General features: G+C 38.5%; 2 protein-coding genes across 2 annotated transcripts in view; both read left to right on the forward strand.

Moving 5' to 3' along the window:
- Positions 1 to 26,088, forward strand: part of Elk (Eag-like K[+] channel) — a 1,103,641-nt gene that overhangs the window by 889,752 nt on the left and 187,801 nt on the right. Inside the window, exon 11 of the mRNA XM_075312997.1 lies at positions 10,330 to 10,448. Coding sequence (XP_075169112.1) covers positions 10,330 to 10,448 — 119 coding nt within the window. The remainder of the gene's footprint in view (positions 1 to 10,329; positions 10,449 to 26,088) is intronic.
- Positions 15,790 to 25,839, forward strand: LOC142237724 (uncharacterized). Its single transcript, XM_075309121.1, has 3 exons — positions 15,790 to 15,807; positions 17,480 to 17,817; positions 24,784 to 25,839. Exons 1-3 carry the CDS (start codon positions 15,790 to 15,792, stop codon positions 25,058 to 25,060), a joined length of 633 nt encoding a protein of 210 aa, XP_075165236.1. The 3' UTR covers positions 25,061 to 25,839.

Below are 26,088 nucleotides of genomic sequence, written 5' to 3' on the forward strand. Positions count from 1 at the left end.
CATTTTTGCAAATACTTGAGGTCAAACGTTTCCGACAAGCGTTAGAATCCATTAAAAATTATAAAAATTATTTATTTGACAAAATAAATGTGTTGTAGTGTCATTCTAGATATACCTGGAAAAGTTGCTAGTAATCTGTTAATATTCAGATACATAGGATCAAATCACAGGAGCATTGAAAGATAAACAACCACATAATTTGTGATTTTGTAGCACAAAAAAGCTCGACCACATATTGGGAAGTTCCACCATGCAGCGAAATTCAAAGACATCCACTGGGTTGCTAACTTCAGGGCCCTGCGGACGGGTATCGACTGGAGTTATACATTTGGACAATGACCAAGAGTTAGGCCCAATTAATCGACCTGTAGACGGGTCGACAGGTGGCGAAACTTTGACAAGTCGAACCTTTTCCAAGATAACGGCATCAAAAGGAGGTAATCCCTCACGAAAGAGATTCAAGGAACGCAGTAATGCTTTGTTTATCCTAAAGAAATTAGGATCAGTCGACTCAAGCACGTTGTCGGCTAAACAAAGCGATTCCTTAAAATCGATTCAAGGAATTATTGAGGCTGGAAAAAGGGAACGATCACCGAATGAGCTGCCATCCTCCAAAAGGGATCAACGATCATTTGCCTCACTTGCTAAAGACAGCCTTGTGATGACTATCATTAATAAAGGACCATTGGACGGTACGGTTCCAAAGCAAAAATGGGGGGAAATTGAGAATGCTCTGTCTGGCGTTTAGTCACAGGTGCTGGAAAAGTTTCCCGGCCCAGATCCTCGACACCAAGAGGCCGGTTGATATCAAGGACGATTTAAGCTAGTCGCATTTGAGGACCAGAGGTCTATAGAATGTTTTAAAGCTGCTCTTATACTAATTGGTGAATTTCGGGAAGTAGCTGCTCTAGAGTAAGTCGAGAAGAAAGACATACCGGCTAGACCTAGAGCACATGCGTGGATACCTGCAAACCCTCCTAACCCTGAATCTATTTTAAATAGACTGAAACAATGCAATCCAGATCTTCCAAGAGGTTTCTACTGCCTCAAAACTCACCAAAGTTGAACCTGTGGTTATTGCGAGAGTCACAGAGATCTCTGAAGAGGACATTCTTGATGACTCGATTGAAACGGCTGATGTGACGGTTGTTGAAAATCTCGATGGTCCTACGATTCCTCCAGATAAATCTTCACCATTGTAAGGCTGCAGGTGCTGCCTTAAAAGTTGCCCTGATGAAAGGGGACATAAATACAGTTCTTATTCAAGAAACAAAATATGTGAATTAAGTACTCCGGGGTTCAAACTAGTGCAGTATACAGATAATGATGTAAATCGAGCCTGTATAATTGCTAAAAACGAGCTCAACTTGTTTCTGCTTCCTTTAATGTGGAATACAGACATTGTCGTTGCCAGTTTAGAAATAGCCAAATGCAAATATTGGGTATCTTCGGGAGATGCCTCCATGTGCCGTAAACACCTTAGGTGAGGAGTCATTGAAAACAAAGACAAAACTCATTATGGGATGCGATGCAAATGCACATCATAGTATATGGGGAAGTGGTGACATTAATACAAGAGGAGAGTCATTCCTAGAGTTTATTTTGCGTAATAATTTGGAAGTTTGCAATAAGGGAGATGCCCCAACCTTTGTCACTAAAAACAGGCAAGAGGTTTTGGACGTCACCTTGGCCACGCAAGAACTGAATGAAATGATATCTGAGAGGCAGGTTTTAAGTGAACACAGCTTCTCAGATCATCGCTACATTAGTTTGAAATTTGATGTTCATACCACCAAGACCATATTTCCGCCAAATGTTAGGAAAGCTGATTGGAATAGGTATAGGGAATCGTTCAATATGATAATACCGGAATACAAGAGACAAATATGAGCACTGAGCAAGATATCGAATACGCAGTGGAGCGGATTACTAAGGGCTTAAACATCTCACAGAAAGCTGCATCCCTTAGAGGGAAGCCAAGGGGGAAAAATCGACCACAATGGTGGTCTACGGAGTTAAGTAAAATGAGGAAATCCCGAGGATTGGGACGCTTACAAGAAGAATCTGAGAGAATACCAGAGAGAGAACTGAGAAATGCTCAGCATAACTCGTGGAATGATTACTGCAGCAGCATTGAGAATACGTTCGAGGCTTCCAGACTACGGAAGGTGCTAGCATCCACGAACTCCGCTCCAGGTTTCATTAAAACATCGGAGGGCAATTGGACAACGTCCAGTGAGGAGGCGCTGGAGGTACTATTGGACACACATTTTCCTGGAAATCAGACGGTTGAACCATGTACTGGCGGTGCCACAGTTGCTCAGCGGTCGTTTCCTGTCGAGGAAATTGTATCGGAAACTAGAATAAGATGGGCGGTAAATAGCTTTGGACCATTCAAATCCCCCGGACCTGATGGAATTACTACGGCGGAGTTACAAGCGGTGGCTGACAGAATTATCTCCTGGTTGTCGGCGATATATATAGGATGTATCAACTTAGCATATATTCCAGGAAAGTGAAGGGAAACAAAAGTCGTTTTCATACCTAAAGCGGGAAAAGCCTCTCACTCGAATGCGAAGGATTTCCGACCAAACAGCTTTTCATCATTCCTACTTAAGACTCTGGAGAGGATGATAGATATTTATCTTAGAACTAGCATCGATTCAAGTTTTCTCTCGAAACGATAGCATGCATACTCGAAGGGCAGGTCTACTGAGACAGCATTACATGAACTAGTCAGCTTTTTTGAAAGCTCACTATCTGTCAAAGAATACACAATCGTGGCGTTTCTAGACAACGAAGGGGCGTTCAATACTGTCCATCCGAGCTCGATATTAAATGGACTGACAACTCTGAATGTTGATCCAGGTATACTTAGGCTGTTAGACGAACTTCTAATAAAGAGACGTATTTCAGCCACACTAGGGCAAGCAAACATACAAAGCTATGTGAACAGAGGCACTCCCCAAGGAGGAGTTCTATCACCTCTTCTTTGGAATGTTGCTATAAACAACCTTCTAGTTTCCCTAGAAAAATAAAGGATAAAAGTGGTGGCATACGCAGATGATGTGGCGCTAGCAGTCTAGGGAAAATTCATATCAACAGTTAGAGATATTATACAGAGAGCCCTCCGGATGACTGAGAAATGGACGAAAGATAATTATCTTGGGGTAAATCCCGCAAAGACAGAACTAGTCATCTACTGCAAGGATCGCAAAACTCCCACGGTTAGGCTCATTTCCTTAGAGGGTATTGAAATTCCCTTTGGCGAGTGTGCAAAATGCCTTGGCGTAATTTTGGACGGGAAGCTGAACTTTAAGATTAATATTGAAGAAAGCCCAAAAAACCACGATAGCTTTGTACTCGTGCAAAAAGGTAATAGGAAAAAAGTGGAGACTAAAACCGAAAATTGTGTATTGGCTATACACGGCAGTGGTTAGATCTATAATGTATATGGTGTTGTAGTCTGGTGGCCGGCACTTCACCAGGCGACAAGTTTAGACAAAGTTCAGCGTATGGTGTGCTTGTGTATCTCAGGTGTATTTAGCAAGGCAGGAACAAATTCCCTTAATGTCATACTGCATCTATTGCCTTTAGACATTTTGGCCAAACAGTCAGCTGTAACAACGGCTGTGCGGTTGCGCGAGCTATCGCTGTGGTCGGAAAAAGGTTACGGTCACAGTTCGGTCCTCAGAGTAATGCCAGATGTGCCTAACGTAGTGGATTACACTTTGGCGAGACCACTTTTCGACAAAAAGATTGAGACTCTAATTCCCAACAGTGAGGCGTTGTGTACGCGTACCCCGGGAATGAAAGATATATAGATTTCTACACTGATGGCTCCAAATTGGAAGGACAAGTGGGTTTCGGAGTATATTCTAAAGATTTGGAACTTCCAATAGCGAAAATATTTCCTGATCATTGTAGTGTTTTTCAGGCTGAAATATTAGCAATAAGAGTGGTGAATTGGCTTAGAAGTAATGGTCCAAGCAATATTGACATTTATATATACTCAGACAGTCATCCTACAATAAAATCCTTGGACTCTGTGTTCCTCAACTCGAAAACGGCCATCGACTGCCGCAAATCTCTCAATGAGATGGCTGAGCAGCACAATATTCACCTAATATGGGTGCCAGGCAATAGAAACATATCGGGGAACTGCGAATCATATGAGCTCGCAAGGCTAGGAACTACCTTACATATTCCAGGGGAACTAGAATCTGTTGGTATGTCTTTAGCTACCTGCAAGCTCTTACTGCGTGAGAGGGCTGTCATGATGGCAAATGTTCGATGGGAGAATTGCAAGGGTTGTAACGACACCAAGCAAATATGGCCCCATTTAAACTTAAACCGCACACTAGACGCCAGGAGTGATATCTGCTATAAAGGGTCGCTGCCTGGTGGGCGATTTTGCAAAAACTATTGGCGCGAAGTATAATGGCTATTGTATGAGCTGTCATTAAACACCTCTTGTGTGAGTGACCCTGCATTTTGTGTAAGACGTAAGCAAATTTTAGGGGCATATAGCTTTAGATTACTGGCGGACGTGGAAAACGTTAACTTAAGCAGTCTGCTAATGTTTTTTGGAACAATCTGGTTGGTTCAACAGAAGAAAATAATCGAGAAGGTTCAGCGGTTAAAACTAGGAGTTCCCATATGTAATAGGTACTTTTAGTTAAAGTGGTATCACAATGGACTGAATAGTCTAAGTGAGCCTGAATCTTAATCGGTCTGTCACTTTAACCTAACCTAACCTAATGTTATTCTAGTTATACACTAAAAAAAAGCATGCACAGTTCCAAAGATTTTGTCTGTACTTTAAAAATTTTGGTATTGATTCCGAGCCAAAGAAGCGGAGAATACAAGTAAGGATACTTTTAAGACACAATTATCTTTTAAATTTGGGTGTTGTGTACTTGCTTCTAGGAAGCAAATTTTAATTTTTCGTTTTTCAGCTTTTTTTCTTCATATGCCATCAAAGTCCTTAAAAAACGAGCTAATGGCAAATTTATTTTTCAAATAAAGACTCGACTTCCAGCAGAAATTATAATATGTTTCAATTAAAAACGTCTTTAAAACAAAGTGTTGAAAAACATGTCCTATTTTTGAACAATTTTTTTGCTTTGTAGTCAAGACGCAAAAAGACAACAAATTTAAAGACAATTTCATTAATTTTAAGGAATTTTTCTGAATTATTAAAGTCAAGTTGACCTTACCCCAAACAATTTTTTTTTGCATGTTATGATACCCATTTTTAAGTCAAATCTCTTTATTATAAGGACAATACGACTTCATTGAAAAGTTTATCGACTTGTGGACAAGGGAAAAAACTTTATATTAGAGAAAAGCGCCTTCTATGCTAAGCAAATTGCATTCGTATTTTAAAGACATGAAATCTTTGACCTCTCGACAATATTTTTTTCAGTGTACATGAAGATGTTGGTTGAAATCGGTTCAGGTTTAGATATAGCTCCCATATATATCTTTCGCCCGATTTACACTCATATGGCCATAGAAGCCAAAGTTTAACTCTGATTTAAGTGGAATTTTGCACATGGAGTAAAAGTGACATTCTAGCTACGCATGGCAAGATTGCTTGAAATGGGTTTAGATTTAGATATAACGCCCATATGTATCTTTCGCTCGATTTACACTCATATGACCACAGAAGCCAAAGGTTTACTCCGATTTACATAAAATTTTTCACAGAGAGTATGTTACAAGTCACATTCTAGCTACACATACCATTGTTAGTTGAAATCGGTTCAGATATAGACCGCAGAAGCCAAAGGTTTACTCCGATTTAAGTGAAATTTTGCACATGGAGTAAAAGTGACATTCTAGCTACACATGCCAATGTCGGCTGAAATCGGTTCAGGTTCAGATATAGATCCCATATATATCTTTTGCACGATTGAAACTCATATGACCACAGTGACCAAAGTTTTACTCCGATTTATATGCAATTTGGCACAAGGAGTAAATGTGACATTCTAGCTACACATGCCAATGTTGGCTAAAATCGGTTCAGATTAAGACATAGCTCCCATACATATTTTTCGCTCGATTTGCACTCATTTGAGTAAAAGTGACATTCTAGCTATACGTGTCAATGTTGATTGAAATCGGTTCAGAAACAGATATAGCTCTAATATATCTTTCGCCCGATATACAACAATATGACCACAGAGGCTAAAGTTTTACTCCGATTTACTTGAAATTTTGCACAAGGAGTAGAAGTGTCATTCTAGCAATACCTGGAAAAGTTGGGGGAAATCGGTTAAGATTCAGATATAGCTCTAGTATATACCTTCGTTCGATTTACACTTCAGTTGACCACAGAAGCCAAAGTTTTACTCCGATTTACGTTAAATTTGACACAGGGAGTAGAAGTGTCGATATAGTTATACCTGGATGACATGGTGGAAATCGGTTTAGGTTCAGATATAGCTACCGTATATATCTTTCGCTCGATTTACACTTAGTTGACCACAGAGGCCAAAGTTTCACTTCGATTTATGTGATATTTTGCCCAGGGAGTAGAACTGACATTACATCAGTGCATACCAAATTTGGTTGAAATCGATTCAGATATAGCTCACATATATATTATTCGCCCGATTTACACTCACATGACCAAAGGGGCCAGAGATTTACACCGATTCACGTAAAATTTTACACAGGGAGTAAAATTAGGATTATTTCTATGCATGCAGAATTCCGTTGAAAGTGGTTCAGATTCAAAAGTAGCTCCCACATATATCTTTCGCCCGATTTACACCCAGTTCACCCTAGAGGCCAAAGTTTTACTACGATTTACGTCAAATTTTGCACAGGGAGTAGAAGTGTCGTTGTAGCTATGTCTGGATAAGTTAGTGGAAATCCGTTAAAACTCAGATATAGCTCCCGTATTTATATTTCAACCAATTTACACACAGTTGACCACAGATGCCAAAGTTTCTGTTATATTTGACATCGAATACTTTATCAATTATTCTGTAACCATTACTCAAGTTTATAACATCATTACATAAGCTACTCTTTTTCTTACTTTTATCTGTTCAACCGCCAATTTATGAACAAGTTTAATAAATTGAAAGAAACTATTTAACGTGTATTATTTGGAACGCAACAGTGGTGTCAGAATTGGGCAATGAGTCTTGCACCAGAGGATATGCAGAACATAATGGACAAGCTTGCTGATGCAATAAAGGCAGCTGTGGTGAGTGCGACACAGACGGCGGTTGCAAGTACGCCCTCCTCAAATGTGACTGTGAAAGTTCCAGCTTTTTCAATGGCAGACTTCAAGCCAGGCGATGGAGGAAGTGTTGGGGATTACTTCATGCGATTTGATTGTGCATTATGCGCGAGTGCATATGGGGGCACACTTGAATTAGTAAGTCCGGAGCAGGCAGATAAAATAGGAACCCGATGAATGATTATCGAATTTCAGGCTGCGTTTGAAGAAAGGTGCGGCATTCTGTGAATATGAGTCGTTTCTTGACAGAATGCTCATTGAACAATTTTTGCAAGGGCTAGAATGCACTGGTACATGTGATGAAATAATTGCGAAACAACAATTATAAAGTAATTTATAATTCGGTTTAATGCCTCGCACTTTCTTTTTGCATATTATACTACAGGGTGCACCTGTGTCCAGTTCCATTTCAAGGATCTTATCGTTAATTTTGAAATAGACCAATTTTTTCTCACAGCCGCCATTTTGACTCACCCTGTTCACCAACCGCAACTCATCAATGACTTCCTCATTATCATCGCATTCAACTTGGTTCGTCGTGGCCTTGCAAACCTTTGCCATATGGCCCACTTTTCCGCAAACGCGCGGCACTATGTGTTTGATTTAGCCAAAATGAATAACATTGCTTCAGAAGAGACAAAATTTAATACTATACAGAAAATGAAGTTGCAACAAACTTTGGATAAATTCAATGAAGTGTTTGGTGAAACGGCAGGAAAGTGGAGATCTCCGAGTGGGCATCCACCACTCATGTTGCCAACTCCACAAGGCTAAAAAGCACCAAAAATATATTATTAATTCTACCATACTACTTCCCAAAATTAAATGCTGTACTAAAAAAAATCCGAAGATGTATTATAGAACTTTTGTGTATTGAATTTGTAATTTTATGCAGTTATGAACCGCTATTCAAGTATACACCTTGATCAGTTTTAATGCTTTCATCCAATTCATTTTGATCAGTAATATTTTTCAACATTATATTTATTATATATTAATATATGAAGGATTCTATTGCTTCTTTCAGTTGTGCGTGCTTTTGTGAATTAAATACAAACGTTTTTAATGACATCTTTATCAAGTTCAAAAATTCGGCACTCCTCGCTACACTTTTCTACAGAACACCCTAAATAACAATATTAATTAAAAACTAATCAGTACCAACTTCATAACAATCAAATTCTATATTTGGCAATAAAGTTGAGTTTCTTAAGCTGGTGACAGTCTAATCCACATTTTTGTAACAATTTAACTTAATACTCTTCACAATGAAAAAAGCACCAAAGCACTAAATGAAAATGCCAGAAAGCACCAAGTTGGTGCTTTTTTTGAAAAGGCACCAAAAAGGCAATTTGATGCTTTTTAGAAATCAAAAAGCACTAAATTTGGTGCAAGAAGCACCAAATTGGCATCACTGATAAGAATCACTGGAAATTACAAACCCGAAGGTTTGTTCACAAGAATGAAAGGGGCGAGAATATTTGCACATTTGGACGTCACCGATGTGTATTCCCATCTGGTGTTAGATGATAACAGGTTGGCTGATAAGTCCCCGGTCTAACAGAGAAAAACACATTTTTTTTTTGTCAAAATTCGTTTTTATTATTCAACATAGTTCCCTTCATGAGCGATACAACGATTATAACGACCTTCCAATTTTTTGATACCATTTTGGTAGCATTCAAAATAGGCCTCAGTTTCGGCGATCACCTCTTCATTACAGCCAAATTTTTTCCCTGCGAGCACCCTTTTGAAGTCTGAGAACAAGAAAAAGTCGCTGGGGGGCAGATCTGGAGAATACGGTGGGTGGGGAAGCAATTCGAAGCCCAATTTTTGCATTGTTGCAATCGTTCTCAATGACTTTTTGCACGGTGCGTTGTCTTGGTGGGACAACACTTTTTTCTTCTTCATATGGGGCCGTTTTGCCGCGATTTCGACCTTCAAACGCTCCAATAACGCCATATAATAGCCACTGTTGATGGTTTTTCCCTTCTCAAGATAATCGATTCGATTCGGAGACGGTTCACCGCTCGCTGTCCACTCAGCCGACTGTCCATTGGACTCAGGAGTGTAGTGATGGAGCCATGTTTCATCCATTGTCACATATCGACGGAAAAACTAGGGTGTATTACGAGTTAACAGCTGCAAACGCCGCTCAGAATCATCAACACGTTGTTGTTTTTGGTCAAATGTGAGCTCGCGCGGCATCCATTTTGCACAGAGGTTCCGCATATCCGCATGACCAACACCACCTCTTTCGGGCGTCCACTGCGTTCACCGTCCTCCGTGCCCATTTCACCACGCTTGAATTTTGCGCACCAATCAATTATTGTTGATTTCCCGGGGACTTATCAGCCAACCTGTTACTGAGGAAATCCAACCATTTACCAGTTAGTTTAATACTCGAACCAAACGCGTATACGACAAGTATTGACATAGCATTAAAATTCAAATAAAAAGAAATTAAGTGCAAGAAATAAATTTCCATAATGGACAAAATGTAATTTTTTTTTGTTGCCTAAAATTTAACATTGTTTTATTAAGAAAATAAAATTTTTCATTTAAAAAATAAAAACGAAGAAAACTAAACTAATTACAAAACATGTATTGAACTAACATGGTAAATACAACATTTGGTATGACGCAAGCCAATTTCCTATCTTCCTCAAGTTTATTGTCTTTGCACTAGATAGACATAGAACACAGGTAATTAAAAACCAGATTATGAAATGGCTAGTAAAACCGAGCCAAGAGTTCAGTTAGCAAATCGCGAATTAAAATGGAATTTCGTCATGCAGAAACTGGTGTAAATACCGATGGGTCGACCAAATATAAGATTGGACTCTAAAGAAATTCCAGAAATTCCAACTCTGACAAAAACAAAGGACATAAATACTTCGAACTGTATTTTGCAAGATGTGAAAGATAACGTTTTTTGTAGGACAAATAGTCATATGTCATTTTTGTCATAGAATATTTATTAAACTTGAAGAAATATTTTATTTAGTTTTATTGCCATTTTATATAAAATATACAGTTATAGTTTTAAATTATTTTTGCATCAACAGCACTAATGCATGCCGTTGTATTTGGAAATGTGACAGCTATAATTCAACGTATGTACTCCAGACGTTCGTTGTACGAGAGCAAGTGGCGCGACTTGAAGGATTTCACAGCACTACACCAGGTAACAATAAACCCATTAACGCCCAAGCGATTTTTTTTTCAATTTTTTTTTAACCAAATTTGGTATAATAGGTTAATTTGGCCCAAAAACTTCAAATTTGGCATCCGATTTTTTTCTTAAAACTTTAGTTTTTGAGATATAGGGGTTTCGAATAATCGGACACTGGGCAGTATTTAGCAATTTTTAACCAAGTGTGTAATAAAAACATTATTATGATTTTTTAGTACAATGTTATTGTATTTTAGCTCAATGTAAAAAAGATAATGTAATCTAATATATAAAAATAAGTCGGGGTTTCCTTCCTGATTGAATAACCCCACAACGCACTCACCGATTTCCACGATTTTTAATTCGTTGAAAAGGTCCCGGGTTCCGTAAGGTTTATAGCTAAGAAAATTCAAGAAAGGATTCAACGGAAAAGCGGGGAAATCTTTTTTATATACAGCGCCATCTCTGATGCAACTCCAGAACGCATGAACCGATTTCCACCGTTTTGCATTCGTTGGAAAGGTCTCGGGCTCTGTCAAATTTATAGCAAAGAAAATTCAAGAAAAGTTTCAACGGAAAAGCGGGAAATCTTTTCTTACATACAGTGCACATTACAAAATTTTATATTTGGAATTCATTAAAGTTGTTTTTGTTATAAAATAATTTTATTTTTTCACATGAAAAATGTTCGGTGAACGTAGAGGGTAATCATGTGGTGAAAATCGGGTACCTTATTTTTTGATATCTGGTTGGGGAGGGGTACATCCCCCGTGCCCGACTTTTTCAAAATTGGGCCAAAGTTCTCTGATTTGGGTGAAATTTCCGAGGAAGCTTAAGGGTGATGTCTAGACATGACCCGCTACTATATTTTTGTTATGAAATCAATATGGTGTACTTGATTTTTGGGTATCTATACGGGAACCTTCTCCTTGCCCCACACTGTGAAACTTGAAGGAAAGTTTGCAGATTTTCTTGGACTTTGCAGAGAAGATGACGTCCCTTTACAAAAAAGAGTTGAACCTTCTCCGATTTACGTGAAATTGGGAGAAAATGATTAAATTTATACAGGGTACATGATTTTTTGATGTCTGATTGGGGAAGGGCAAAAGTGAAGTTGGGTAGTTTGTGAATATAGGGTACGTGAATTTACGATATCTGGACGGGGATGAGCGAAGGAGGGGTTTCCCTTTTATCCGATTGTTTGAAAATTACTTTCTATTGTCGATAAATGGGAACTCGCCACATAATTTTATGATTTTTCCACAGTCTTCTGCCAGACTTTTTTAAGTAAAAAACTTAAATTTACACAGTTAACAGGGTTCTTAATTTTCCGGTATATATTTGGGGAATGCATGTTCTCCCTGTCCAGCATTTTAACAAATGTTAATATGGTCATTTTTTAAGTACTTTTACCTTTTCCGATTTATTGGACGGTATGTTCAAGAGAAGTATACCTCCCCTGGACAAAACACGCTTGAAATTCACAGGAAATGTAGAAGATTGTCCAACGATTTGAATACAGAACAATTAAAAAACAAAAAATTGGTTGAAAGGAAATACCCCTACCCGACGTTTGTTAGCCTGGTCCGTTTTATATCTGCATAACCGCTCTATTTCTGTATATAAACGAAAAAGCAACTAGTTCGTTTTTATTAATGTACCGGACACGTGTGTAGAAACCATGGAGTAATTAATCAGTACTTCAGTTTTTGTGCCAGACTTCCCCTTACCCTACACTTTAAAAGAGTTCAAGTCTTTTCGAATTTGTTTTCAGATCAAAGGATATGGTTGACTAAAATATATGCTTTGGGAGACGCAGCTAAGCGGGCGGGGTTATGACAGTGCTTGCATCGGAGTTTTTTATTTTCTGCAGCAAGATTTTCCGGCTGTCCACTAACAGATTCATCTAGATTGTTCTTCAACTTCACCCTTCATCATAAGGGCGTAGGTAATATCTAAAACATGGAAGTTTCCAAGTATTGACTAAAGCTGAATTTAGCCAGTGTTCCAAATGGCTCCGAAGGTCTGATTTAGCACTTTTTAAAAAAGGGCTGTTACGTTTTTTAGCTCTTGCTCTCGGAGCCCTATGAATAAAGTGCCAAACCGAATGAGCGGCACTGAAAAATAGGCTCTTTTTGAGCCCATTTTTGAATTTAAACGAAGCACTCATGCTCACACAGCTCTTTCAGTTGTGACAAAAAAATATGTCGTAGTATTTGTGACACAAATTGAAATTTATGACGTCATATGTGTATTTAAGTTGAAATACAAATGAAATGAATGGAGTCGGGCAAACACGTTGTGAGTTCTGATTTGATTTTTTAATTGTGTTCGTATATATTTTGATCCTCGACAACAAGAGGCTGGTTGGTATCAAGGACAATTTAAGCTAGTCGCATTTGAGGACCAGAGGTCTATAGAATGTTTTAAAGCTGCTCTGACACTAATTGGTGAAGTTTGGGAAGGAGCTGCTCTAGAGTTAGTCGAGAAGAAAGACATACCGGCTAGACCTAGAGCACATGCGTGGATACCTGCAAACCCTTCTGACCCTGAATCTATTTTAAATAGACTGAAACGATGCAATCCAGATCTTCCAACAGCTGATTGGAAGGTTGTCCGTTTGGATGAAGTGGATGGACCAAGACGGCATGCAGTCTTTGCCACATCTAGCAAAGTCCCAGGGCCGTGTATGTTATGGCTTTCATTATATCCAAATGAAGGTATATAAAAACGATCAGCTAAAGGATTCAGAAATGGACAAGCCTCTGTCTGAATCAGAAGTAAGCGGATCCTCTTGCGAAGTCGAGGGAGATACCAAAGTTGAAGACATGGAAAGACACCGTATGCGAGAGGAGGTTTCTATTGCCTCAGAACTCACCAAAGTTGAACCTATGGTTATTGCGAGAGTCACCGAAATATCTGCAGAGGACATTCTTGATGACTCGATTGAAGCGGCTGACGTGACGGTTGTTGAAAATCTCGATGGTCCTACGGATCCTCCAGATAAATCTTCATCATTGTAACGCTGCATGTGCTGCCTTAAAAGTTCTCCTGATGAAAGGGGACATAGATATAGTTCTTATTCAAGAACCATATGTTTATAGAAACAAAAGATGTGAATTAAGTACTCCGGGGTTCAAACTATTGCAGTATACTGGTAATGATGTAAATCGAGTCTGTATAATTGCTAAAAACGAGCTCAACTTGTTTCTGCTTCCCTCAATGTGCAATACAGACACTGTCGTTGCCAGTTTAGAAATAGCCAAATGCAAATATTGGGTATCTTCGGTCTACATGGGACATGAAAGGGAGATGCCTCCATGTGCCGTTAAGACCTTAGTGGAGGAGTCACTGAAAACAAAGACGAAATTCATTATGGGATGCAATGCGACAACAAGGGAGATGCCCCAACCTTTGTCACTAAAAACAGGTAAGAGGTTTTGGACATCACCACGGCCACGCAAGAACTGAATGAAATGATATCTGAGTGGCAGGTTTTAAGTGAACACAGCTTCTCAGATCATCGCTACATCAGTTGCAAATTTGATGTTCATATCACCAAGACCACATTTCCGCCAAATGTTAGGAAAGCTAACTGGAATAGGTATAGGGAATCGTTCAATATGATGATACCGGAAATAACAGAGACAAATATGAGAAATGTGCAAGATATCGAAAACGCGGTGGAGCGGATTACTAAGGCCTTCAACATCTCACTGAAAGCTGCGTGCCCCAGAGGGAAGCCAAGGGGGGAAAATCGACCACCATGGTGGTCTACGGAATTAAGTAATATGAGGAAATCCTGCAGGAAGCTCTTCAACAAGGCAAAGTCCACCAGAGCCCCTGAGGACTGGGACGCTTACAAGAAGAATCTGAGAGGATACAAGCGAGAACTGAGAAAGGCTCAGCATAACTCTTGGAGTGATTACTGCAGCAGTATTGAGAATACGTCAGAGGCTTTCAGACTACGGAAGGTTCTAGCATCCACCAACTCCGCTCCAGGTTTCATTAAAACATCGGAGGGCAATTGGACAACGTCCCGTGAGGAGACACTGGAGGTACTATTGGACACACATTTTCTGTAAATCAGACGGTTGAACCATGTACTGGCGGTGCCACAGTTGCTATCGAGGAAATTGTATCGGAAACTAGAATAAGATGGGCGCTACAAGCTTTGGACCATTCAAATCCCCGGACCTGATGGAATTACTCCGGCGGAGTTACAAGCAGTAACTGACAAAATTATCCCCTGGTTGTCGGCGATATATAAAGGATGTATCAACTTATCATATATCCCAGTAAAATGGAGGGAAACAAAAGTCGTTTTCATACATAAAGCGGGAAAAGCCTCTCACTCGAGGGCGAAGGATTTCCGACCAATCAGCTTATCCTCATTCCTACTTAAGACTCTGGAGAGGATGATAGATATTTATCTTAGAACTAGCATCGATTCAAGTTTGTTCTCGAAACGACAGCATGCATACTCGAAGGGCAGGTCTACTGAGACCGCACTACATGAACTAGTCAGCTTTATTGCTCACTATCTGTCAATGAATACACAATCGTGGCGTTTCTTGACATCGAAGGGGCGTTCAATAATGTCCATTCGAGCTATAAATGGACTGACAACTCTGAATGTTGATCCATGTATACTCAGGCTGTTAGACGAACTGCTAATGAAGAGACGTATTTCAGCCACACTGGGGCAAGCAAACATACAAAGGTATGTGAACAGAGGCACTCCCCAAGGAGGAGTTGTGTATTTCAGGCGCATTCAGCAAGACAGGAACAAATTCCTTTAATGTCATATTGCATCTATTGCCTTTAGATATTTTGGCCAAACAGTCAGCTGCAACAACGGCTGTGCGGTTGCGCGAGCTATCGCTGTGGTCGGAAAAAAGTTACGGTCACAGTTCGGTCCTCAAAATAATGCCAGATGTGCCTAACGTAGTGGATTACACTTTGGCGAGTCCACTTTTCGACAGAAAGTTTGAGACTCTAATCCCCAACAGTGAGGCGTGGTGCACACAGACCCCGGGGAATAAAGAATATATAGATTTCTACACTGATGGCTCCAAATTGGATGGACAAGTGGGGTTCGGAGTATATTCTATTGATCTGGAACTTCGAATCGCAAAAAATTACCTAATGTTTTTCAGGCTGAAATATTAGCAATAAGAGAGGTGGCGAATTGGCTGAGAAGTAATGTTCCAAAAAATGTGGGCATTAATATATACTCAGACAGTCAACCTGCAATAAAATCCTTGGACTCTGTGTTCCTCAACTCGAAAACGGCCGTCGACTGCCGCAAATCTCTCAATGAGATGGCTGAGCAGTACAATATTCACCTAATATGGGTGAGGATGAGTTGGTAAGGCTAGGGACTACCTTACATATTCCAGGGGAACTAGAATTTGTTGGTATGCCCCTAGCTACCTGCAAGCTCATACTTCGTGAGAAGTCTGTTATGATGGCAAATGAATTGCAAGGGTTGTAACGACACCAAGCAAATATGGCCCCATTTCAACTTAAACCGCACACTAGATATGCTAATGTTCTCGAGACGTCAGATATCACTCCTGATATCTGCTATAACGGGTCGCTGCATGATAGGCGATTTTGCAAAAACTATTGACGCGAAGTATAATGACTATTGTATGAGCTGTCATGATGCGGAGGAAAAACAATCAATTAAACACCTCTTGTGTGAGTGTCCTGCATTTTGTGTAAAGCGCAAGCAACTTTTAGGAGCGTATACCTTCAGATTACTGGCGGATCTGGAAAACGTTAGCTTAAGCAGTCTGCTAATGTTTTGGAACAATCTGGTTGGTTCAGCGAAGAAAAATAATCGAGAAGGTTCAGCGGTTAAAACTAGAAGTGCCCATATGTAATAGGTACTTTTAGTTAATGTGGTATAACAATGGACTGAGTAGTCTAAGTGAGCCTGAATCTTAATCGGGCTGCCACTTTAACTTAACCTAACCATACATTTGGTATATAACCATCTAAATGTTAAACCACTTTATTAAGCCACTGTGAAAGTTTTAATGATTTCATTGATCGATTACATTTTTTGCAAACAGCTTCACCAGTATCTTCATTGGTTTCCGTTATTTTAAAGCTTTTGTAATTTGTATATGTTAGTGTCAATACCACATATTTCAACAACATCGAGACTCAGTTGTTAAGGAGATCCCACAAATTCTTGATTGTTTTTGAAACCCTTTTTTTTAATGGTTCTACACATGGCATGGTAATAGTAGATTTAACGTTTACATTGACTCTCATTAATATGGGGGTTATTCTGAATTTTGTTAAACTTTTTCACACACTTTCATATTTGTTGTTGTCCACACATTTGCATATTTTTATTTCCAATTGTTTCCCTAGAAAAATGTATAAAATTTACAATATAGCATCTCAGTTATGTATATAAAATTCAAAACAACCCCCACTTTATAGAACAGTTCTACGAGTCTTTGAAAATGGCTGCTCATTTCATTGGCACTTGTGAGCGGAGCTGTCATGTCGCCCCGATCTTTTTAAAAAGCGCGGAGCTTCATGTGTGCTCCGGCACTCAAATAAAAAAGGGGTTTTATGTTTTTTTCAGCTCATTTTTGAGCAAACTTCAAACACTAAATATAGCATCGAAATCCATAATGGGCTGTTGATGCGAGAAAACGCTGTGTTGTATTACTGACGTATGCAACACAACGTGGACTAATCAGTCCTTGCATGACCGTCACCGTCCTTGTTTGTGGACGGCGTTAGATTCATTTTTGTTGACATTGTCTTTTTTATATATAGTGTTTTTTTCTTTCTAAGCGCCATATTGTAGTTTAAAGTAAAAAAGTAAAGAAGCAATTGGTAGTGCCAAATTAAAAGAAAACCAAAGTCTATTTGAACATTTGTATACGAATAAAACCATTGGTGTTGAATTGAATTATCGTGCCTTTTTATTTAACCGTGAACTCGTAGTGACATTATTTCTTTGGAGAAAAAATATTATTTAATTATCCCTTCGGGAAAAGTGAAAACAAAAGAAAAAATATACTTGTCTTACCCCATGGGCTAGTGAATCCAAATTGCATTTTGTTAGCACTCCAATAAGACCAGTGCATGGAAACAAGTTTACCTCCCCCATAGGGAAAGAACAATTATATTTCATCCAAAGACGGGACGTCTTGATCATCAACGGAAAACCGAAAGATAAACAAGCGAGGGTGTCCGAATCTGAGGATTTTGGTGACTACCCTCTGGAAAGTTGGATAGTGACTCCAACATATGGTCCTTCAGAAGCCGTCAATTTAAACAAAATTTGGACATCAACATCAGCAGAACCAGTGGTAAATTCAATAACAAGAAAACATTTGGACAAAAGGTATGTACACAATATTACATTCAAAATATTATATTGTGGTGGACATACATGCTGGCTCGGCTGCGTAAATCTTCCTCAAAAATTGTGGACAATTTTGAAAGTTATTTGTTACATAACTCGTCCAAAAATTTTCAAGGCCAAGCCTTCATCAAAGTGATACCGTTACCTTTGCATTCTTCTTGTCTGCTTTGCGTTCCCTTTCTCTGTTGTTGGTGTTGTATTGAACCGGCAAATTGCTTGTTTACATTTTTGCATTTTCCCTTGATGCATTGAAATTTGGCAACAACCCCCATCTCTTCACTTGTTACCCATGCTTACATCGATCATTAGAAATTTTGTTGTCTCAATTTGATGTGGAGTTTGAAAACATTGCTCTGCTTGTGCGCTGTTCTTTCTCATTGTATGCAGTTGCAGAGCTTTTTGTCTACCTCACCCCTCGTTGATTTCGCACATCGCTTGTGCGCTACACACTTGGATTCGTATATTTGGATACGATTATTTATGTTTGATTTTTGGAGAAAATAGCAAATACATAAATCATAACAAAGGGCATATACAATATTTGAAAACAATACATTGTCGTATATACTTGCACAGTGGCGCAAAGTTTAAAAGATAATGGTTTATATAAAATGATGAAATTTAAGAAATAATCTTCCTCTTGGTAAATCTGGCTCACAAATAATTACCTTTAACATTCGAAGGAATCCTTGTTTGTGTCTATGGATTTTTGTGACTCCGAATATTGGCTCTAAGAGGCAGTTACTTAATATTAGTATTCTGGAAAATCATACACTGTGACGGTCTTACTGGAAAAGACTTTGGTTTGAAAACTTGGACAAATGACAGTACATGATTGATACAGTGGGCCAGAAGAGAATAAAATTTTATTTGGAAAATTTTGAATTTAAAATTGTACATCTTGAACTGATCGCATATATAAAATTGATTGCACTACATGTATCTACACTGAGAAAAATTTTTGAGAAATAATTTGTTGCTGAATTACTTCATTTTTTCACTTATATATTGAACAATACTGTCTCGTGATTGTTATAATTCAATCAACCAAAAATTATTGACTCACAAAAATTAATTGGAAAACATTGTGAGTCAGAACTCATCCGTTGGAATATTTGAATTTTTGAAAAAATTTTTTTTAATTTTGGCTTCCTCTAAAGAATTTTTTCATTTGAACAAAACTTTGGATTTTGAATTTTCTCGTAGGAGAAATTAAAATACTTGAAACTAACATTGGAATTTAATGAGCATATAAAATTTTGTAAAATATTTAAATTGCAAAGCGGAAATATTGGTGACTTTTTCATTGATTTTAAATCTTGCTCATAAGATGAAAGTTTCTGAATACTTTTCCTTGGCGTTAATAAAAATAATTGATTAAGTTTGGAGATCAATTGTATTGTTGATTGGAACAATTTATATTGGAAAAATTTTCATTTGGGAAAATTTTGAAATTTATTTGGCTCTTACTACATAATTGCCTCATTTGGTTTTGTTTCTTGGGACAAATTGGAAGTTTCTGGAAATTTTGAAAAAAATATATATAAATAAATTTGGAGAATTTTGGAATTCGATATACCGAATTGGTTTAATCGGCCATAAATTGTTTTGCTTCTTGAGCAAACATAAATAACTTTCTCATTTCATTGTTTCACTGCCTCTTAAACAAAAAAATTTATAATTGTGAATCAAATTGTTTTCTCTTGTAAAATGTCGACCTTTGAAGACCTTGTAACTCAGTGTGAGGAGATTGTGTCATTCGAAGAAAATCTTTCTGGAACTGACTCCTCAAGGTATAATTTATCTGCAATTGAAGCAGATGAAGAGGAAGTTCGTCTGTTGTGGGCAGCATGGAAACAGGCACACAAAAATTGCGTTTCAGACACTGAGTGTTATAAAAAGAATAGAGAAGCGATAAAAACGAAAAGGAAATTAGCTCATGAAAGCTATATAAAATGTGTTAGTATTTTGGGAGAATGGAAGGAAAAAATTAAAGCTAATCCGATTTCTGCTAAGTCTTCGTCTTCCTCAATAGCTGTCCCTCCGTGCGATACGGAAATTTTTCACGGGGACTACGTATCATGGCCTAGTTTTCGTGATTTGTTCACGGCCATATACATTAATAATAAAAAACTTAGCGCCGTAGAAAAACTATACCATCTTTTTCAAAAGACAAGTGGAGAAGCAAGGGAAATTAATCGTCATATCCCGCTAACAGCTGAGGGCTTTTCAATTGCGTGGGATAATCTAAAGAATCAATATGAAAATAAAAGGATTCTAATTAACTCTCAATTGAGAAATCTTTTTAATTTGACTCCCTGTGGGCAAGAATCTGCAAGTGGTCTTAAGAGACTTCAACGTGATGTCACAAATTGTATTTCGGTTTTGGAATTATATAAAATTGATGTGAAATCTTGGGATCCAATATTTGTTTATCAATGTTCCACTAAAATGCCTAAACTAACGCTTTCTCTGTGGGAACAATCTTTAGTAAATAAAACAGAAATGCCTCGATGGGAGGATTTGAATAAATTTCTGATTGAAAGGTTTCAAGCGTTGGAAAGCGTTTCGGATATAACTGGCTCGATTGGTTCACAACTTTCTCCGAATTCTCGTCCGAAATTCAACCAATATGATAACTCGAAAAAATTTAAAGTCCATCATACAAAAGTGAATGAGAGTAAATGCAGTTTGTGTAAAGGGACTCATTCATTAAAATCTTGCCCAAAGTTTCTCAATATGGAATTTCGAAATAGATTAAATGTTGTCCGAAAAGAAAATAGATGCATTAATTGTTTGGCTCAGGGTCATAGAGCAGTAGACTGTAGGTCGTCTGCTTGTTCAAAGTGTAATTTGAAACACCATAGTTTAATGCATAAAAATGAATCGCCTCAAAACAATGTTTCGAATACGAATGAAAACAGAAATCTTCCTCAATCTTCAACAACAAATAACGGCGTACAAGACGACGAACCCTCGACTTCCTCAAATGCTCGTGCTTTTCATACTTCTGTCTCAAATAGAACAATGCTAGCCACTGCTTTGATAAATATTTTGAAAAATGGTGTTGCGTATAAAGCTAGGGCTTTAATTGATCCATGTTCGGACGATACATTTATTTCCTCACGTCTTCAAAAGACTTTGAAATTACCTACAAATTCTGTCTCTGCTGATATTTCTGGCTTGGGTGGAGAATTTTTAACCAAATGTTCCAAAATTGCTTTCTTGAAAATTGGATCAAGAAAAAATGAATCTTTCTCATTGGAATTAGAAGCGTTAGTTGTGCCTGATATAACAGACAATATTCCCACACATTCTATTGAGAATAGTTGTATAGAGAAAAATCCCAAAGATGGATTTGGCAGATCCTACATTTTATGAAAGTGGCCCCGTAGATATCTTACTGGGAGGAAATATTTATCCAATTATCTTGCTCAATGGAGTACAAAAAGGCATTCTTGGTTCTCTGATAGCCCAAGAAACAGTTTTTGGCTGGATATTGACCGGCCCAACTGAGAATTCAACACAAAGAAGAATGATTCGTGTTTCTCACTGTACTAGAGTATCATTACAAGATCAACTTGCCAAATTTTGGACAATAGAAGAAGTTCCCAAAAAATGTAAACTTTTATTTGAGGATAAAAAATGTGAAGAAATTTTTCGATCGACTACTGTTAGAGGTCCTGATGGGAGATATACTGTAAACTTGCCCTTTCGGTCGGATTTACCATTTACACTTGCTTCTGACTCAAGTCGATATATTGCGTTGTCCCAATTTTTAAGAAATGAGGCTTCTTTGATTCGTAGGCCTGAACATAAATCGGAATATGACAAAGTCATTTTAGAATATTTGTCTCTAGGACATATGGAAAAAGTGGATCGGCCATTATCGAGCAATGGAACTTATTTTTATTCGCCTCATCACGGGATATTCAAACCTGATAGAACTACAACAAAGTTGAGAATTGTTTTTAATGCCTCATGTGCGTCATCTAATGGCAAAAGTTTAAACGACATGTTATATGTTGGCCCTACACTGCAAAAAGATATTGTCTCACTAGTTTTGAATTGGCGTCTATACCGATTTGTTTTTAATGTTGACATTAGCAAAATGTATAGACAAATTTGGGTCAATTCAAATCATGCCTCATATCAGCGTATTTTATTTAGATCTTCCCCAAACGAGGAAATTACCGATTACCAATTGAAAACGGTAACCTTTGGCATAAATTGCGCTCCTTATTTGGCTCTTAGGACGCTTTTGAAATTGGCGGAAGATGAAGAAAATAATTTTCCACTTGGCTCAAAAATACTGCGTGAGAATATGTACGTTGATGACGCGTTGGTTGGTGTTCATACCGTTGATGAAGGTCTGAAAGCGAGAAATGAATTAATTGGAATTTTGAATTCAGCCGGTTTTGAATTACGTAAATGGACATCCAACTCTAAAAATATATTAGATGGAATTCCTCGTGAGCATCTATTGAGAGAGGACTTTTTAGAGTTTGATGATAAGAGTTCTGCGAAAACACTTGGTATTAGGTGGAACGCTTCCTCAGATTGTTTCACAAAAAGACAAGTTTTGTCGATTATTGCCAAAATTTTTGACCCTTTGGGATGGCTGTCTCCAATTGTTGTAAGGGCAAAAATTTTAATGCAAAAACTTTGGCTCGATGATATAGGCTGGGACGATCCCTTAAAGCCACTTACTCTTATTAGTTGGAAAAATTTTGTCTCTGATTCAAAAGGAATTGATGATATTTGTATACCCCGTTGGGTAAAATATTCTCCTGAGTGCAGTGTACAAGTGCATGGATTTTGTGACTCGTCGGAGTTAGCATATGCTGCAACTTTATATTTGAGAATAGAAATTGGTAATCAAATTTACACAAACTTGCTGGTTTCCAAATCCAGGGTTGCTCCCCTGAAAAAGATGTCTTTGCCTCGACTAGAGCTATGTGGAGCTCTACTGTTGTCTGAATTGGTTGATTCTATTCTGCCTCAAATGAAAATTCCAAAAACTAATTTATTTGCATGGTCTGACTCAACAATTGTTCTGTGTTGGTTAAGAAAATTTCCTCATACATGGACAACGTTCGTAGCAAACAGGGTTGCTATTATTCAAGAAAAAGTTGGTGATAACTGGCGACATGTGCCAACGGCTGTTAATCCGTCGGATCTAGCAACCCGGGGGCGAACTCCTTTAGAATTAAAGGATTGTAGTTTATGGTGGCATGGACCAATTTGGCTCAAAGAGAAAGAAAGTGAATGGCCTTTAAATATTTCGATCCCAGACACAACAGTTGAATCTAAACCTGTAAGAGCTCATGTTGCTAGATCGACTATAGAAGAAGATATATTGGAAAGATTTTCTTGCCTCTCAAGGGCTATCCATGTAATATCATATATGTTTCGCTTCTTTCGACGTATACACATTTCTCATAAAACAAAATACAAGTTTGAAAGCGTTCGACTCTCTGCAAAGGAACTTAGATTCACTCGTCTTCGTTTGATGTCATTGTCGCAGAGAATTTATTTCTCTTCAGAATACGATTGTCTCATGAGGAAACAAAATTTGCCGTCTGGTAGTTCTCTTCTTTCTCTTACTCCTTTTCTGGATAAGGACCAGCTCATTCGAGCAAATGGACGCTTGGGTTCCACAACCGCCTTATCTTACCACGAGAGGCATCCCGTCATATTGGCGTATCAAATCTACTTCGCAAAGCTTTATGTTGCATTGGTACATAAGCTAACGAACCATGGTGGTGTTCAATTGACACTTGCTACTACGAGGCTTGAATGTTGGATTATAAAGGGCAGGAATCTCGTGAAAGCACATTATCGACGCTGCAAAGAATGTATTATTGCTCAACAGAAACGGCAAAGTCAAATTATGGCAGCACTTCCTCAAGAAAGAACAACATTTAATCGACCTTTCTCTACTTCTGGGGTAGATTTTGCTGGCCCGTTTGAAATTAAAACTTTCAATGGACGCGGTTGTCGTATTTCAAAGGGGTATATTTGTTTATTTGTTTGCTTCGTGACTAAGGCTATACACTTGGAGCCAGTCAGCGATCTTTCCACTTCAGCTTTCTTGGCGGCTTTGGCTCGTTTTGTGTCTCGAAGAGGTTGTCCTCGTCATATTTACTCGGATAACGGGAAAAACTTTGTTGGAGCGGATAGAGAACTCCGAAGAAACTTTGCTCGGACTGTCTCTGAATTGAAGGATGAAGCTGTCACCCGATATGGTCATCAACAGCTCCAATGGCATTTTATTCCTGCCTCATCGCCACACATGGGTGGGCTTTGGGAGGCGGGAGTAAAAAGTTGCAAAAATCATTTAAAAAAGATGTCTGGGCAAATTCGACATACTTTTGAAGAATTTGCTACAATTTTGGCCACCATAGAATCTTGCCTCAATTCCAGGCCATTAACTCCGATATCAGACAATATTGATGACTTCGGTGCCCTTTCTCCCGGTCACTTCCTCATAGGGGGATCTCTTCTTTCTCCAGCAGAGCCAGAGGAATCCGCAAAGAACACGTCGTTGCTAAATCGTTGGCGACGTTTGAAGTTGATTAAGCAGGAATTCTGCCGAAGGTGGAAGGCCGAATATTTGAAGGAGCTTCATAAGCGCACGAAATGGAAGAATTCTCAAGAAGATCTAAAAATTAATGATCTAGTTGTACTTCGTCATGAAGCTCTCGCTCCCAATGATTGGCGTTTGGGGCGAGTTATAAAACTTCATCATGGTCGTGATAACCGTGTTCGTGCTGTGGATTTACGAACACAGACTGGAATTATTTCTCGACCTATTCATAAGCTTGTGTTACTTCCTCGCTCTCAATAAGATCTCAGTTCCAGCCCAGTTTATGTTGTCTCACTTACTCTTGCTCAGTATCCAAATTTGCCTCTTCCTCACTATTGGATTTTTATTTATTACAGAAATGAGTTTCAAGGACGAGTTCAAATGCCCATTCTGCGATACCAGGCATTCGCTGCGTCATTGTCGCATCTTTCTCCAGCTGCCAACTCCAGTGAAGGAGGACTACATAGGAGAAAGGAATTTTTGCTTCAATTGTATGGGGATGTCTCATGTAGCAATTCACTGCCCAAGGACCAAGGGATGTCACATTTGCCATCTCCCTCATCATACGTTGTTACACCCTATGAATTCACGTCGAAATGTTTGGTTACCAATGTCTGCTCTCGTTATGGTTAAAATCCCTGGGAAGCTCGAAACTCCTGTACAAGCCAAGGCACTTCTCATTCCATCTATGAATAAAAGCGAGATTTATCTTGGCTGGCCTCTTCCACGACGTGGGCCAGAATTTGGACGTACTATACCTGTGGTTCTGAGTTCAATCCATAACAATGTCAGAACACTAACCACCACCTTGCTCAACTCACAGCCGATGGCGCTTACCAAGCCAGATAAACCTCTCAATCTACAATACTTGAGAGATGTTTACCCAGATAAAGCATTAGCTGACCCAGGCCTTCACTTACCGAGAGGAGTAAGTATTATATTGGGACGAGACGTCGCCGAAAGGATTTACCTGGGACTGCCTAAACTGGAGCGTGATTTGCCGTATGCCCAGAACACCATCTTTGGATGGACATTCTTCGGGGAAGTGGCAAGAGACTTTAATTTTTGCGGATAATGTGCCTCTGAGACAACAACTGAATTATTTTTGTTTTTTTTTTTTACCCCCAGGGGTGTATATTAACAGGCTGGTTCCTGAATTTATGTATAACAGATAATAAGCCATCATGAATTCATTTATTTTTATTTTGTTGTAACAACTTTTTGTTTTGAAATAAGTAATTGCGAGGTAGTCGCAAGGGGGGCGGGATGTTGATGCGAGAAAACGCTGTGTTGTATTACTGACGTATGCAACACAACGTGGACTAATCAGTCCTTGCATGACCGTCACCGTCCTTGTTTGTGGACGGCGTTAGATTCATTTTTGTTGACATTGTCTTTTTTATATATAGTGTTTTTTTCTTTCTAAGCGCCATATTGTAGTTTAAAGTAAAAAAGTAAAGAAGCAATTGGTAGTGCCAAATTAAAAGAAAACCAAAGTCTATTTGAACATTTGTATACGAATAAAACCAATGGTGTTGAATTGAATTATCGTGCCTTTTTATTTAACCGTGAACTCGTAGTGACATTATTTCTTTGGAGAAAAAATATTATTTAATTATCCCTTCGGGAAAAGTGAAAACAAAAGAAAAAATATACTTGTC

This window comes from Haematobia irritans, chromosome 5 (genome assembly GCF_050003625.1).
Source record: "Haematobia irritans isolate KBUSLIRL chromosome 5, ASM5000362v1, whole genome shotgun sequence".
Lineage (NCBI taxonomy): Eukaryota > Metazoa > Arthropoda > Insecta > Diptera > Muscidae > Haematobia > Haematobia irritans.